The sequence below is a fragment of the Ranitomeya imitator genome, chromosome 1 (assembly GCF_032444005.1).
Source record: "Ranitomeya imitator isolate aRanImi1 chromosome 1, aRanImi1.pri, whole genome shotgun sequence".
In the NCBI taxonomy this organism is placed as follows: Eukaryota; Metazoa; Chordata; class Amphibia; order Anura; family Dendrobatidae; genus Ranitomeya; species Ranitomeya imitator.
Window position 1 is genome coordinate 1,053,816,969 of NC_091282.1, and position 13,181 is coordinate 1,053,830,149.

At 39.1% G+C, this 13,181-nt stretch overlaps 1 protein-coding gene across 2 annotated transcripts in view; it reads right to left on the bottom strand.

The window, feature by feature from the left end:
- PDGFC (platelet derived growth factor C) overlaps positions 1–13,181 on the bottom strand; it is a 377,744-nt gene that overhangs the window by 9,086 nt on the left and 355,477 nt on the right. The window contains exons 4-5 of one of the 2 annotated variants that reach the window (XM_069744123.1): positions 5,378–5,585; positions 1,711–1,928 (exon numbers count right to left, since the gene is read on the bottom strand). In XM_069744123.1, coding sequence (XP_069600224.1) covers positions 1,711–1,928; positions 5,378–5,585 — 426 coding nt within the window. The remainder of the gene's footprint in view (positions 1–1,710; positions 1,929–5,377; positions 5,586–13,181) is intronic. The other variant, XM_069744124.1, reaches the window with a different exon arrangement.

Consider the following 13,181-nt stretch of genomic DNA (forward strand, 5'->3'; position numbering starts at 1 on the left):
TATATGGACCATACGCTACAAGCGATGTTTACATTTGTGTCACTTCTACTTCCTTATAGATTATCTATAATGTGTTATATTGCTGCACAAGTTCCCTCTGATTAGTAAAAGTGCTGATGAATATGTTGACATCATAGAAATAAAATAATTACACTGGTCTACAAAAAAAAAATTCTGGCATGGACTTTATGAACAGTTTTAGACTAATTTGAGGGTGCTGAATTCAAATCTGATCTTATAATTTCTCTATCACATCACGTTTTTGCGCTATAGGTATATAGCCCATTTTCATGAATTCCATGATAAATATAAGTAGTGTATGAAAAGTGCCGGTTTATGTGGTTCACTAAGGTAAATTTAGTTTTCATTTGTGAGAATATCTATTCCCATTTGTTATGATAACACCCTTGTTTCATGTGCTACTCGGACAGTAGAGCTACAGCAGAGCATTGGGTGAAAACTGAATGGCCTCAGCGACAGAGTTTGGCATCTGGCGATAAGAATGTCATCCATGATCCTCTAGTGGATAGGAAGGACATTGTCTTTCCTCCCTTACACATAAAACTTGGATTGATGAAGCAGTTCGTCAAAGCTCTCAATCACAGTGGAGAATGCTTTAACTATATATGTTCAACTTTTCCTGGTCTTAGTGAGGAGAAGAAAAAGGCTGGAATATTTGATGGGCCTCAAATAAGAACACTTATGAGAGACCAAAATTTTATCACATCAATGAATGAGACAGAAGAAAGAGCTTGGAAATGCATTTTGTAATGTGGTACAGAATTTTCTAGGGAATAAGAAAGCAGACAACTATGAAGATATTGTGGAAGAGCTACTAATGAGTCTGCGAAATCTTGGATGTAGAATGAGTATCAAGATTCGCTATTTACACAGCCATTTGGACTTTTCTCCAGAGAACCTTGGGGATGTGAGCGAGGAACAAGGGGAGCGTTTTCATCAGGACATTAAAACAATGGAAGAACGGTATCAAGGCCGGTGGGACTCACATATGATGGGTGACTATTGCTGGAGCTTGATGAGAGACAACCCAGAAGCTGTACATCACAGATCAGCCAAGAAAAGAAAGTTCAAACAACTGCCATTTGTCATTCATCTGTGTGCCATATGTACGTGTTTTTATATTTTGCAGTTTAATTCTGTAAGTATATTTCATTTGCTGTACATAGACTTTGTAATCTTTGTTATTCCTTGATTAAAAATATACAAAATGTAGTACCGAAAATCATGTGTTTTCATCATAAAACATTAGGAGTAATTTTCATCAAAAATGTAAAATATCTCGAAATCCTGATGTGATAGCCAAAAACGGAGTTCATATTCGTAATCAGCAGCCAAAACTGACTTAAAATATGTTTTAAAACCTTTTGCCAGAAAAATTGCGTTGACCAGTGTTATTATATTTTTATTGTTATGTGCCAACAGAGGAAACATAAACCTGTCGGACACAAACCGGAATAAGACCGAGACTTGGAGCTTGTACATGAAGATCGCAGCACCTTTAAGAAATAAAGCATACTAGTACGCTTCATAACGTTCTAATTAAAACTTATTTAATAAATATTGTTTTTAGCTGGACAACCTTTTAAAAAATAATATTTCTATATATGATAAAAAAAACCTTAGTTTCCAAAAATGATATTAAACAACTTCAAGTAGCTTAGAATGCTGAAAGAGAAAACAAATGCATACCTCATGGTACTTCTTGGTGACTTTAGTCGAGGTGCACTGGCATTCACCACAATTGTGGCTGCAGCATGCACAGTTTCCTCCACATCGTTTCACTAGGAGGCAACTTGGCCAAAATATGGCATCTGTCCTTTTTAACTCCTCCCGTAAAGACACAGAGAAGTTACGTGGTGTACAGCTGTACAGCCTCACTTCATCTCTCAGAATACTCAGGTCAAGCACTAGTGAAATGGAAAAAAGAAACAAGCAATTATTGTAGGAGAATTCTATTTGCTTTATGAAATCTCAAATAACTGAAAAATTCCAAAGCGGCATTCACATTTAGTGTAGATTTTACATATAGATAGTTTCCAATTCTCTGGGGGAGTGAATAACAAAATCATCGATTGCTCTCTTCCCTCAGATCCAACACAGTGGCGCTCCTCTTCTGAGTCACATGACAGCAATTCAGATTCCCCGGATCCCACTGTGCTCTGTGTGATCCACAAGTGGCTTATAGGACTCACTCTCACCACATAGAAATCGCGCGAGTGTTGTCCAAAATATTATTTTATCAGAGAGCACTCGAGCATTTACACAGGTCTAGAGAATGAAAACATTAACTTCTTTAATGATCACTCTGTGCATATGAAAGCGTAGTCAGCTCGTCTAAATAGGCTATAATGAATGACGATCTGCTTTTTGAAGCCGATCGGTGGTCATTTAAAAAAGAACTCCCATCAAAATTTTCATCCTCTTAATATATTATATTGCAGTCTTCATATTGTAATTACACACTAATGTCCCAATGATATTCACCCGTATCGATTTTGGGTGAAGTACCCCTTTAATTAATTGATTCTATCACACAATGTTACCAAAACCTATATCAATCATTAGTAACACAAGGTACTATAAAAACAGTAATATTTTGTTGAAAATTACAAAAAATAAGAAAACAAAAATAAGAAAGGTGCTGAGTTATATAAATGGGGGACTCAAGGCCATAGGATACCACAAAAACCAAGCTTGATACAAAAAAAGTATAAACATAGCTGCCCTAAACACGTTTTTCAATTGGGATACAAAGGAGCACAGCAAATGCAATGTAAAGCAAAATACATGTTCTCATGGCTACATAAATGGCTATAATAGCAACATGCCATATATAAAGTGCCTAAACACGCATTATAAATAACAAATAAAATGTGCAAACACTGCTGTCCTATTAATAAGAATATAAAAAGTGCCAGTAAGGAAAAGGGCATACAATACCTATGAAGGTGTATACATGTGGGTACCTTGGGCGTCCCTCTGCCCCGACGAGCGTTTTGCACTGCTTCTTCGGGAGTCATCATATTATATAGCACTGTGTACTTACAATTGCTCATTTTTCCTTTCTACCCAGTTAATTTTTCTGTTTACCATTAGGCTTATGACATAATGTGATTAACTGACTAGCTGAATCCTTCTAAGCTCTATGTAGAAACAGGAGGGTAAATTTCCCAGTATGAGTCATCACTGCAAAATTCCATGGCAGGGGAGAAGGAAGCAGCTGGGTCAGGAATTGAAGGGAGGATGATAAATGCAAGGACAAGAGACTTCTTGTTTCTACATATAGCAGAGAAAAGAGAAGAATTAGCTGGGTAGAAATGCAAAATGAGCAAATGTAAGTACACAGTGCTACATAATATGATGATTGCAATATATTAAGAAGATAAAAACTATGATGGAAATGCTTTTTTAATGGTCATTATTGGTAGGAGCTGTGAGGTAAAACATATCTTTGCCTGTTTTTAAACAATGTTTTACTTCACAGAAAGAATCAGCTGTGATCCCATGCTGTAATATCTGTATACTCTTTTGCGTGCCCTCCTGCCCAGGAGCTGTGGTATAATCATAACATATCCCTGTACGGTCAGAAACGGCCATTACACAGTACACAGCAGGGGCACATTTGTGACATTTTCTCAGCACAGGAACATTATTTTTAACACATTCCAAGGTCTATAAATTAAAATTAACTTTGTTCATGGGAAAACACCTTTGAAAAAGACATTTGCACTTAACATTTTACATGCACTTTAAAAAAAAAAATGTTTGTGTCACAGCTTTCCAATACCAAAACCAGTTTGATCTGTTTCTTTCATCTTAATAAATGAAGAGCATCTGCTCCAACATACCTCCTCATCACGACCGGCGTGAACATTCGCCATCCATGATGAATCGGGGCCTATGTGCTTAGCTTAGACTGTCAGCTTGGTCTAACAGACATCCTATCATAGAAATGACTACACTGGTAACTAGTGTTGAGCATTCCGATGCTGCAAATATCGGGTATCGGCCAATATTTGCGGTATCGAAATTCCGACACCGAGTTCCGATACTTTCAGTATATCGGATACCGGAATCGGAAGTTTCCATAATTCAAACAGCCAGAATTCAGCCAATGAGGAATGATTAGAAGAGTGGGCACATCCTGTTCTGCATGGTAGGCATGTAACTACTGGCATGGCTGTGATTGGCTGCTGAAATGATGTCATGATGCACTATAAAAGTCGCTGCCACCATTTTGGGTTAACTCTGCTGTGAATTCAGTTAGGGACAGGACGCTGTGTTCTGACTGAGGGCCAGTTTAGAGATAGCGATTTGCTTCATTGTGCTTTACCCAGGCTAATTTAGCAACCGTTGTGTGGGAACCTTGTTTTGGCCTTGCAGCGCTGTTCACAGGTGTCTGCAAGGTGTCTGTGTGAGAGCAGCTCACTCTGCAGTCTGGTCTGCAGCCACCGCTGGTTGTAGTCAGCTCAGGGTGCATCACTGCCTCATACCGTTCCATTGTCCGTTATTCAATTAGTGCAGCCTGCTGCACATTTGTTCAAATTTATCCTATTAGTGGCTTCCCATCTGTATACAGCTAGATTGTGGAAAAACACTATAGGATTGCATAGAGGAGCTTGGGCTAAATCTCTATGCCTTTAATGTGTCCTCCACCTCCCCCAATACATCCTACATTATTCTTAGTTGTTTTCCTTCATGTAGAATTAACCTACAAGGAAAGAAAGGGTTTATTTTAATTCCGATATTTTTGTCCCATTGACTTGCATTGGTATCGGTATCGGCGATATCCGATATTTTTTGAATATCGGCCGATACAATCCGATACCAATACCAATGGATATCGGAAGGTATCGCTCAACACTACTGATAACACATTGTGCAGCAAGCATTACAACTTCAGTAGAATTAGATTACATTGTATTTAACCCTCACAATAATTATAAAGATGACATAATGGATGGAAAATGTGATTTTTCCCTTAAAGTGATATTATAGTATGGTACTATAGTTATTCAAAAGTTTGCATAGGAAAGACTAAAGTTTATGTACAGAAGACAAACTGGTATGGCCATAGGTTAACGTTACAGAACTTTGGTAATTCTATACACAGACAGGAATAGAGGGTAATAAATCATCACAGGCGCTCAGTAGACTACCATATACAGTACCTCTGATGTTTCATGGACAACAATAAATTAATAATGTAAGTATTCAGTGGAAGTGACAGCTATGGAGCCAAGCGTTAAATATATCACATACAAACAAAACGTTAACAAATTGACTTGGACACTAATAAAGGATTTACTTAATAGTGTCTTACATTTTGACATGCCATACAACATGCTACTCATACCTCTGGATTTTCTGCCGTGGATATAGGATTTCCCAAGTAGTTGCCATGATGGTCTGTACAGTTCTTCTAAGTCCAACTGCCATCTATCCGGTTCAAGGTATCGCATTACTTCTTCCACAGTCCCAAATCGAGCTACAGTCTCGCTTAGTAATTCTAAAGGCAGAGCTGATGGGGGCAGCACTGAGGGGATAACTGGTGCAGCCTGCTGCTGTGGATAGAAAGCACAAATGAGAAATATTCAGAGACTCTGGAAATACTGAAGACCGTAGATTTAATGTGTGATTCTTTAAAAAATGCATTTATATTCTAAATTAAAAAGCATCACCTGTCAGTCGCCTGTAATCAGATTAGCTACAGTGGGGAAAATAACTATGTGATACTGTGAGAGAAAGAATTCTTGCTGGTCAGTAGGTGATCAAATACTTATTTCATGCAATAAAATGCAATTTGGTTATATCACAAACATACAATGTGATTTTCTGGTTTTTATTCTTAGATTCTGTCTCTCACAGTTGAAGTGTAACCACGATAAAAATTACAGACCTCTCCATTCTTTGTAGGTGGGAAAACTTGCAAAATCGGCAGTGTATCAAATACTTATTTTCCCCTTTGTATATTACGCCATTGCACCCTCTAACATCTCTTTTATTGCCTACAAATGATAGATCTCTCAGATTGGTAAAGTTTCTTGACCAGTAAGTTACACAGAGATGGTTCATGTTTCCAGATTCTAAGCAAGAAAAGGGTTGATGGCGTCCCATGATCCCTGCTGGTTCTCAGGGGGTCTATCATTTCCATAGAGGACGCATATTCTTTTGCCTGTGGTTATTTTGGTTATTTTCACGGTTTAGAGGATATACAGTGGGGCAAAAAAGTATTTAGTCAGTCAGCAATAGTGCAAGTTCCACCACTTAAAAAGATGAGAGGCGTCTGTAATTTACATCATAGGTAGACCTCAACTATGGGAGACAAACTGAGAAAAAAAAATCCAGAAAATCACATGGTCTGTTTTTTTATCATTTTTTTTGCATATTATGGTGGAAAATAAGTATTTGGTCAGAAACAAACAATCAAGATTTCTGGCTCTCACAGACCTGTAACTTCTTCTTTAAGAGTCTCCTCTTTCCTCCACTCATTACCTGTAGTAATGGCACCTGTTTAAACTTGTTATCAGTATAAAAAGACACCTGTGCACACCCTCAAACAGTCTGACTCCAAACTCCACTATGGTGAAGACAAAAGAACTGTCAAAGGACACCAGAAACAAAATTGTAGCCCTGCACCAGGCTGGGAAGACTGAATCTGCAATAGCCAACCAGCTTGGAGTGAAGAAATCAACAGTGGGAGCAATAATTAGAAAATGGAAGACATGCAAGACCACTGATAATCTCCCTCGATCTGGGGCTCCACGCAAAATCCCACCCCGTGAGGTCAGAGTGATCACAAGAACGGTGAGCAAAAATAACAGAAATACGCGGGGGGACCTAGTGAATGAACTGCAGAGAGCTGGGACCAATGTAACAAGGCCTACCATAAGTAACACACTACGCCACCATGGACTCAGATCCTGCAGTGCCAGACGTGTCCCACTGCTTAAGCCAGTACATGTCCGGGCCCGTCTGAAGTTTGCTAGAGAGCATTTGGATGATCCAGAGGAGTTTTGGGAGAATGTCCTATGGTCTGATGAAACCAAACTGGAACCGTTTGGTAGAAACACAACTTGTCGTGTTTGGAGGAAAAAGAATACTGAGTTGCATCCATCAAACACCATACCTACTGTAAAGCATGGTGGTGGAAACATCATGCTTTGGGGCTGTTTCTCTGCAAAGGGGCCAGGACGACTGATCCGGGTACATGAAAGAATGAATGGGGCCATGTATCGTGAGATTTTGAGTGCAAACCTCCTTCCATCAGCAAGGGCATTGAAGATGAAACGTGGCTGGGTCTTTCAACATGACAATGATCCAAAGCACACCGCCAGGGCAACGAAGGAGTGGCTTCGTAAGAAGCATTTCAAGGTCTTGGAGTGGCCTAGCCAGTCTCCAGATCTCAACCCTATAGAAAACCTTTGGAGGGAGTTGAAAGTCCGTGTTGCCAAGCGAAAAGCCAAAAACATCACTGCTCTAGAGGAGATCTGCATGGAGGAATTGGCCAACATACCAACAACAGTGTGTGGCAACCTTGTTAAGACTTACAGAAAACGTTTGACCTCTGTCATTGCCAATAAAGGATATATTACAAAGTATTGAGATGAAATTTTGTTTCTGACCATATACTTATTTTCCACCATAATATGCAAATAAAATGTTAAAAAAAACAGACAATGTGATTTTCTGGATTTTTTTTTCTCCGTTTGTCTCCCATAGTTGAGGTCTACCTATGATGTAAATTACAGACGCCTCTCATCTTTTTAAGTGGTGGAACTTGCACTATTGCTGACTGACTAAATACTTTTTTGCCCCACTGTATATATATATACATTTGAAAGCATTAAACAATTTACTGTATTCCGAGCATCTTCAGCAGATGAAAGAACAGCTACAATTGCGATATTGTTTTTTTTACATTGTTTATACATTGTTTACTATGTAGTGGAATGACCTGGAAACCTGGTCCTACGGGTCAGTACAATTAGGCTGGGTTCACATTGCGTTAACAGCAGCCCGTTCAACACATGCGTTAACGGGCTGCTGTTAAAGTAAGTGCCGATATGTCAGCGCGCTAGCGCAGATAGAACTAGTAGATGCTCTATCTGCACTAGCAGTGACGGACCCGGAAACGCTGCAGCCCGCGTCCCAGGGTCTGTCACTCAATGACGGCACATCGCTAGCGCACACCCATTGTGGGAGTGCGCTAGCGATGCATCAGACATAGGACTTAATGGCGGCGTTAACGTATTAAGTTACACCGCGTTATGCCATGGTGTAAAGTAGTCCGTCTAACAGACGCCTCTAATGCAAAGTGAACCCAGCCTTACTGTGATACCAAATTGCAAGAGTTTTTAATGAAAAAAAAATTGGGTTTGTAACACTGTTTTTTGAGACCCATAACACGTTTACTTTTCCATCAATTTAGCTAAATGAGGGCTTGTTTTTTGTGAGATGAAATGACGTTTTCTCTGATACAACTTTGGGGTACATATAAAGTTTCGATCCTTTTTTTTATTGTATTTTATAAGGTGTGGTTTCCAATAAAAGGTAATTCTGACATTTTGATTCTTTTTTCTCTTTATGGCACAAAACGAATAATTCATTTTATATTTTGATACACCAGGCTTTTATACCTTTGTTGATACCAAATATGTTTAATTTATTTTCTTTATTTTTAATGAAAGGAAAAGAAAGATTATTCAATTTTTTTTATTTTGTACTTTTACAATTTTTATCTTCAAGTCTCCCTATGGGACTTGAACCTGCAAATGTCTGCTTGCTTCTACTAAATACAGCAATACCACAATATTGCATTACAAGGTGTAAATCCTGATCTTCTCTGACGCTCAGTGAGTGGTGGAGCTTTAGGCTGCCGTCACACTAGCAGTATTTGGTCAGTATTTTACATCAGTATTTGTAGGCCATGTAAGTAAGTAACCATTTGTAAGTGGTGCATATGTTTCTATTATACTTTTCCTCTATTTATTCCACTCCTGGTTTTGGCTTACAAATACTGATGTAAAATACTGACCAAATACTGCAAGTGTGACAGCAGCCTTAGAGGAGGACCAAGATGGCAAGGGTGGGCCTTCAGCAGATCCCCGGCTGTCATAGTAAACTATTGAAATGATGATGGGGCCAATGGGAGCCGGCGCACACGCTCACTAACTGTGATGTCATTTAAATGCGACTGTCAGATTGAGAGTGGCATAGAACTGACACTGGCATCTGCATATCTGTTAGGCTGGGTTCACATTACGTTACTGGCGTCTGTTAGATGGACTATGTTACACCGCGGCATAACGCGGTGTAACGCAGTCCGCTAACGCCGCCATTGAGTCCAATGTCGGACGCATCACTAGCGCACGCCCACAATGGGCGTGCACTAGCAATGTGCAGTCATTGAGTGACGGACCCTGGGACGCGCGCTGCAGCATTTCCGGGTCCGTCACTGCTAGCGCAGATAGAGCATCTGCTAGCTCTATCTGCTCTAGCACGCTGACATAACGCAAGTGCTGATAACAGCAGCCCGTTAACGCATGTGTTGAACGGGCTGCTGTTAACACAATGTGAACCTGGCCTTAGAGACAGATGCCAACTATTTAATATAGCCGGCATTAGCTGTATGAGCCCCCTCCATATGCAATTACCTAACACAGGACATATAATTACATTCATATGCACAAAGGAGTTAAAAGGGTTGTCTAGCTGTTTTTTTTTTTAAACTGCAAAATTCAGTGTTTGGGAATTAAAGCTGACATAGTTGGTATACATTTCAGGTTCATCTGTTTGCCAGGCTGGAGAGAATGTATTTTTCTGGTGGTCTATGCAGAACATTGAAAGCCCAGTGATTTAGTGTGTATTATGTAATGCCATATTTCACCTATGGGGGTGCTGTAGGGGAGTTGATTACTTGATGCCTATTTCCCCCACATATTGCGTACAACTGCTTCAGATCCCAGCAATAAGACACCCTAAGATCAGCTTGTATAGTTAGGTAACCCTAAACCCTAACATAAAGGGCAAGTTCAAAGCAGATTTTCCTTATGAAGTATTTAAAAAGTGCAGACACAGACAGTAAGGAGCTCTGTGCAAAAACAGTTCTCTGTTCAGTAGCTCATCAATGAGTACCCATTCTTTCTACAAACACACCAAAATTTGGAGCCATTTAACGTAATGAATATTAAGAAACAGCCAGCTGCATTCATAGTGTGGCGTGTGAACATAAGGTACAGCGAAATAATTCTAGAAGAGCAATGGATATACATTATTCATCCTTACTGGGTCAAAATGATTTCCAGATGATAGAACTGTTACTACTCTTAATAAATGTCACACTAGACTTGGAAGCAGATAATATAGATACTACTCCAAGTGAAACTCAATTTTAGTGAAATATTCTTTAAATTACTAATGGTAGAAAACTGAAATTATTTATATACGGTAAACTCCAAAATATGATTTTGCATTTCAATTCTACTACATTTCCCCAAGAAATATAACAACATAATGCTCATAGAAAACAACCTTGTCTTTTTTATTTATTGAACATTTTGTGCTACTGAATATTACTTTAACATTTGGCATGACTGCAGTTTGTGAGGCAAATGCTAGCTGAAGTGTCCAAGAAGAATAAAGTATATTGGCAGATTCATCATAGAGCCATGCCTTGAATAGCAAGGGGATTAATGGCAGCTACTCTATGGTACGGGGAGGGGACGGAGGTGGGAGCGGAGGGGGCAAGCTGGTGGATCCAAGTCATTATTATCAAATTCACTTTCCCTCCGTTCTATAAACTATCCTCATTTATAAAACAAATGACATTTCCAGGAACCAGCTCAATAACTGTCTCAATGTGAAAATGTGTAAAAAATGCTAAGCAGTTCAATGTGATTTTCTTTTAGGGATCATCATATAAAAATCTAGAGTTTATCCCATCGCATTGGTGTCTACAACAGAAATATATCATTAACTATTTGATGTACCAGAAAAGCATATGACATTAAAAGTCATAAGAAAAAAATGTCATTACTAGCACAAGATATACTTTTTTCTTATTTCAGTGAATATTTTAATATCCATAACCAGACAAATGGAAACAGGTCGCTAATATACTTTTGGAACTAAATATACTGGATTCTGTAGGGATGATGTAGATTTTCAATAATTTTCAGGAGTATGATAAACACATAAACGCTTGGACACTGACTCATGAGTTTTATTGGATGGAGACCAGCTATGTCTCGAGTCCACATATAGCAATAAATTTAAGCCTGCAACTAATGTATTGGATGGGATACAGAGGGACTCTTATAATAAGGATTTAAATAATCCAAAGTCTCCTAGTATAAGACTGTTTCCAACCATTTTACAGCTCCTTAACAGAAAATACAGCTTTAGTAATGTCTCAGCAAATATTCACATGGTTAAATGAATGGTAACCAGTAGTAAACCAACAACCTGCATCTTACACCCTAAGGCCGGGATCACACTTGTGAGTGCAATGCGAGAAACACGTGTGAGTCTCTCGCATCAATACCCGGCACTGCCACTGGCACTCGGGACCGGAGCGTACAGCTGCATAGAAATACATGCAGCAGCACACTCCGGTCCTGAGTGCCGGCAGCAGTGCCGGGTATTGATGCGAGTTTCTCGCACTGCACTCAAAGTGTGACACCGGCCTAAACTTCACTTCTGTGCTTTCACTCATCTCTACAGTTTCTTCAGTATTTTATTGTTTTTTGCTCCCTAACTCTGTTGCTAAACTTTGAGCTGTTATATCCTCAGATTAACTAGATTTACTAGAAAATTGCTGCTGCATTCCCTGCTTCTGCTTTTATTCAGCGTATAATTATTTATTTATTATGCTTTGCTTATATAGCGATGTCATTTTCCGCAGTGCTTTAACCCTTTAGCCCCCAAAGCTTTTTTTTGGTTTTGTGTTTTCGTGTTTCGCTCCCCTCCTTCCCAGAGCCATAACTTTATTTTTTTTCCATCAATATGGCCATGTGAAGGCTTATTTTTTGTGGGACGAGTTGTACTTTTGAACAACATCATTGGTTTTACCATGTTGTGCCTGAGAAAATGGGGAAGAAATTCTAAGTGCGGTGAAATTACAAAAAAAGTGCAATCCCACACTTGTTTTTTGTTTGGCTTTTTTGCTAGGTTCACTAAATGCTAAAACTGACCTATTATGATTCTCCGGGTCATTATGAGTTCATAGACAAAACATGACTAGGCTATTTTTTACCTAAGTGGTAAAGAAAAATTCCTAACTTTGCTAAAGAAAAAAAGAAATTGCACTATTTTCCGAGACCTGTAGCGTCTCCATTTTTCATGATCTCGTTTTGAGTGGGGGCGTATTTTTTGCGTGCCGAGCTGATGTTTTTAATGATACCATTTTGGTGCAGATACGTTCTTTTGATCGCACGTTATTGCATTTTAATAAAGTTCCCAGCAGAAGAACACTATGGGAGTCACTATAAATCAGCAGGGAAACATCCACTAGCACTGGATAGGGACCCTATATAGATATCGCTTGTGCTCAAGTTTGGGGGTGTATATGTATCTATAACTAAAATTAGTAATTATAACAATCAAATGGGTTTGCTCCTTAACTATTGTCACCAACCTTCAACATACAGTGGGGCAAAAAAGTATTTAGTCAGTCAGCAATAGTGCAAGTTCCACCACTTAAAAAGATGAGAGGCGTCTGTAATTTACATCATAGGTAGACCTCAACTATGGGAGACAAACTGAGAAAAAAAAATCCAGAAAATCACATTGTCTGTTTTTTTAACATTTTATTTGCATATTATGGTGGAAAATAAGTATTTGGTCAGAAACAAAATTTCATCTCAATACTTTGTAATATATCCTTTGTTGGCAATGACAGAGGTCAAACGTTTTCTGTAAGTCTTCACAAGGTTGCCACACACTGTTGTTGGTATGTTGGCCCATTCCTCCATGCAGATCTCCTCTAGAGCAGTGATGTTTTTGGCTTTTCGCTTGGCAACACGGACTTTCAACTCCCTCCAAAGGTTTTCTATAGGGTTGAGATCTGGAGACTGGCTAGGCCACTCCAGGACCTTGAAATGCTTCTTACGAATCCACTCCTTCGTTGCCCTGGCGGTGTGCTTTGGATCATTGTCATG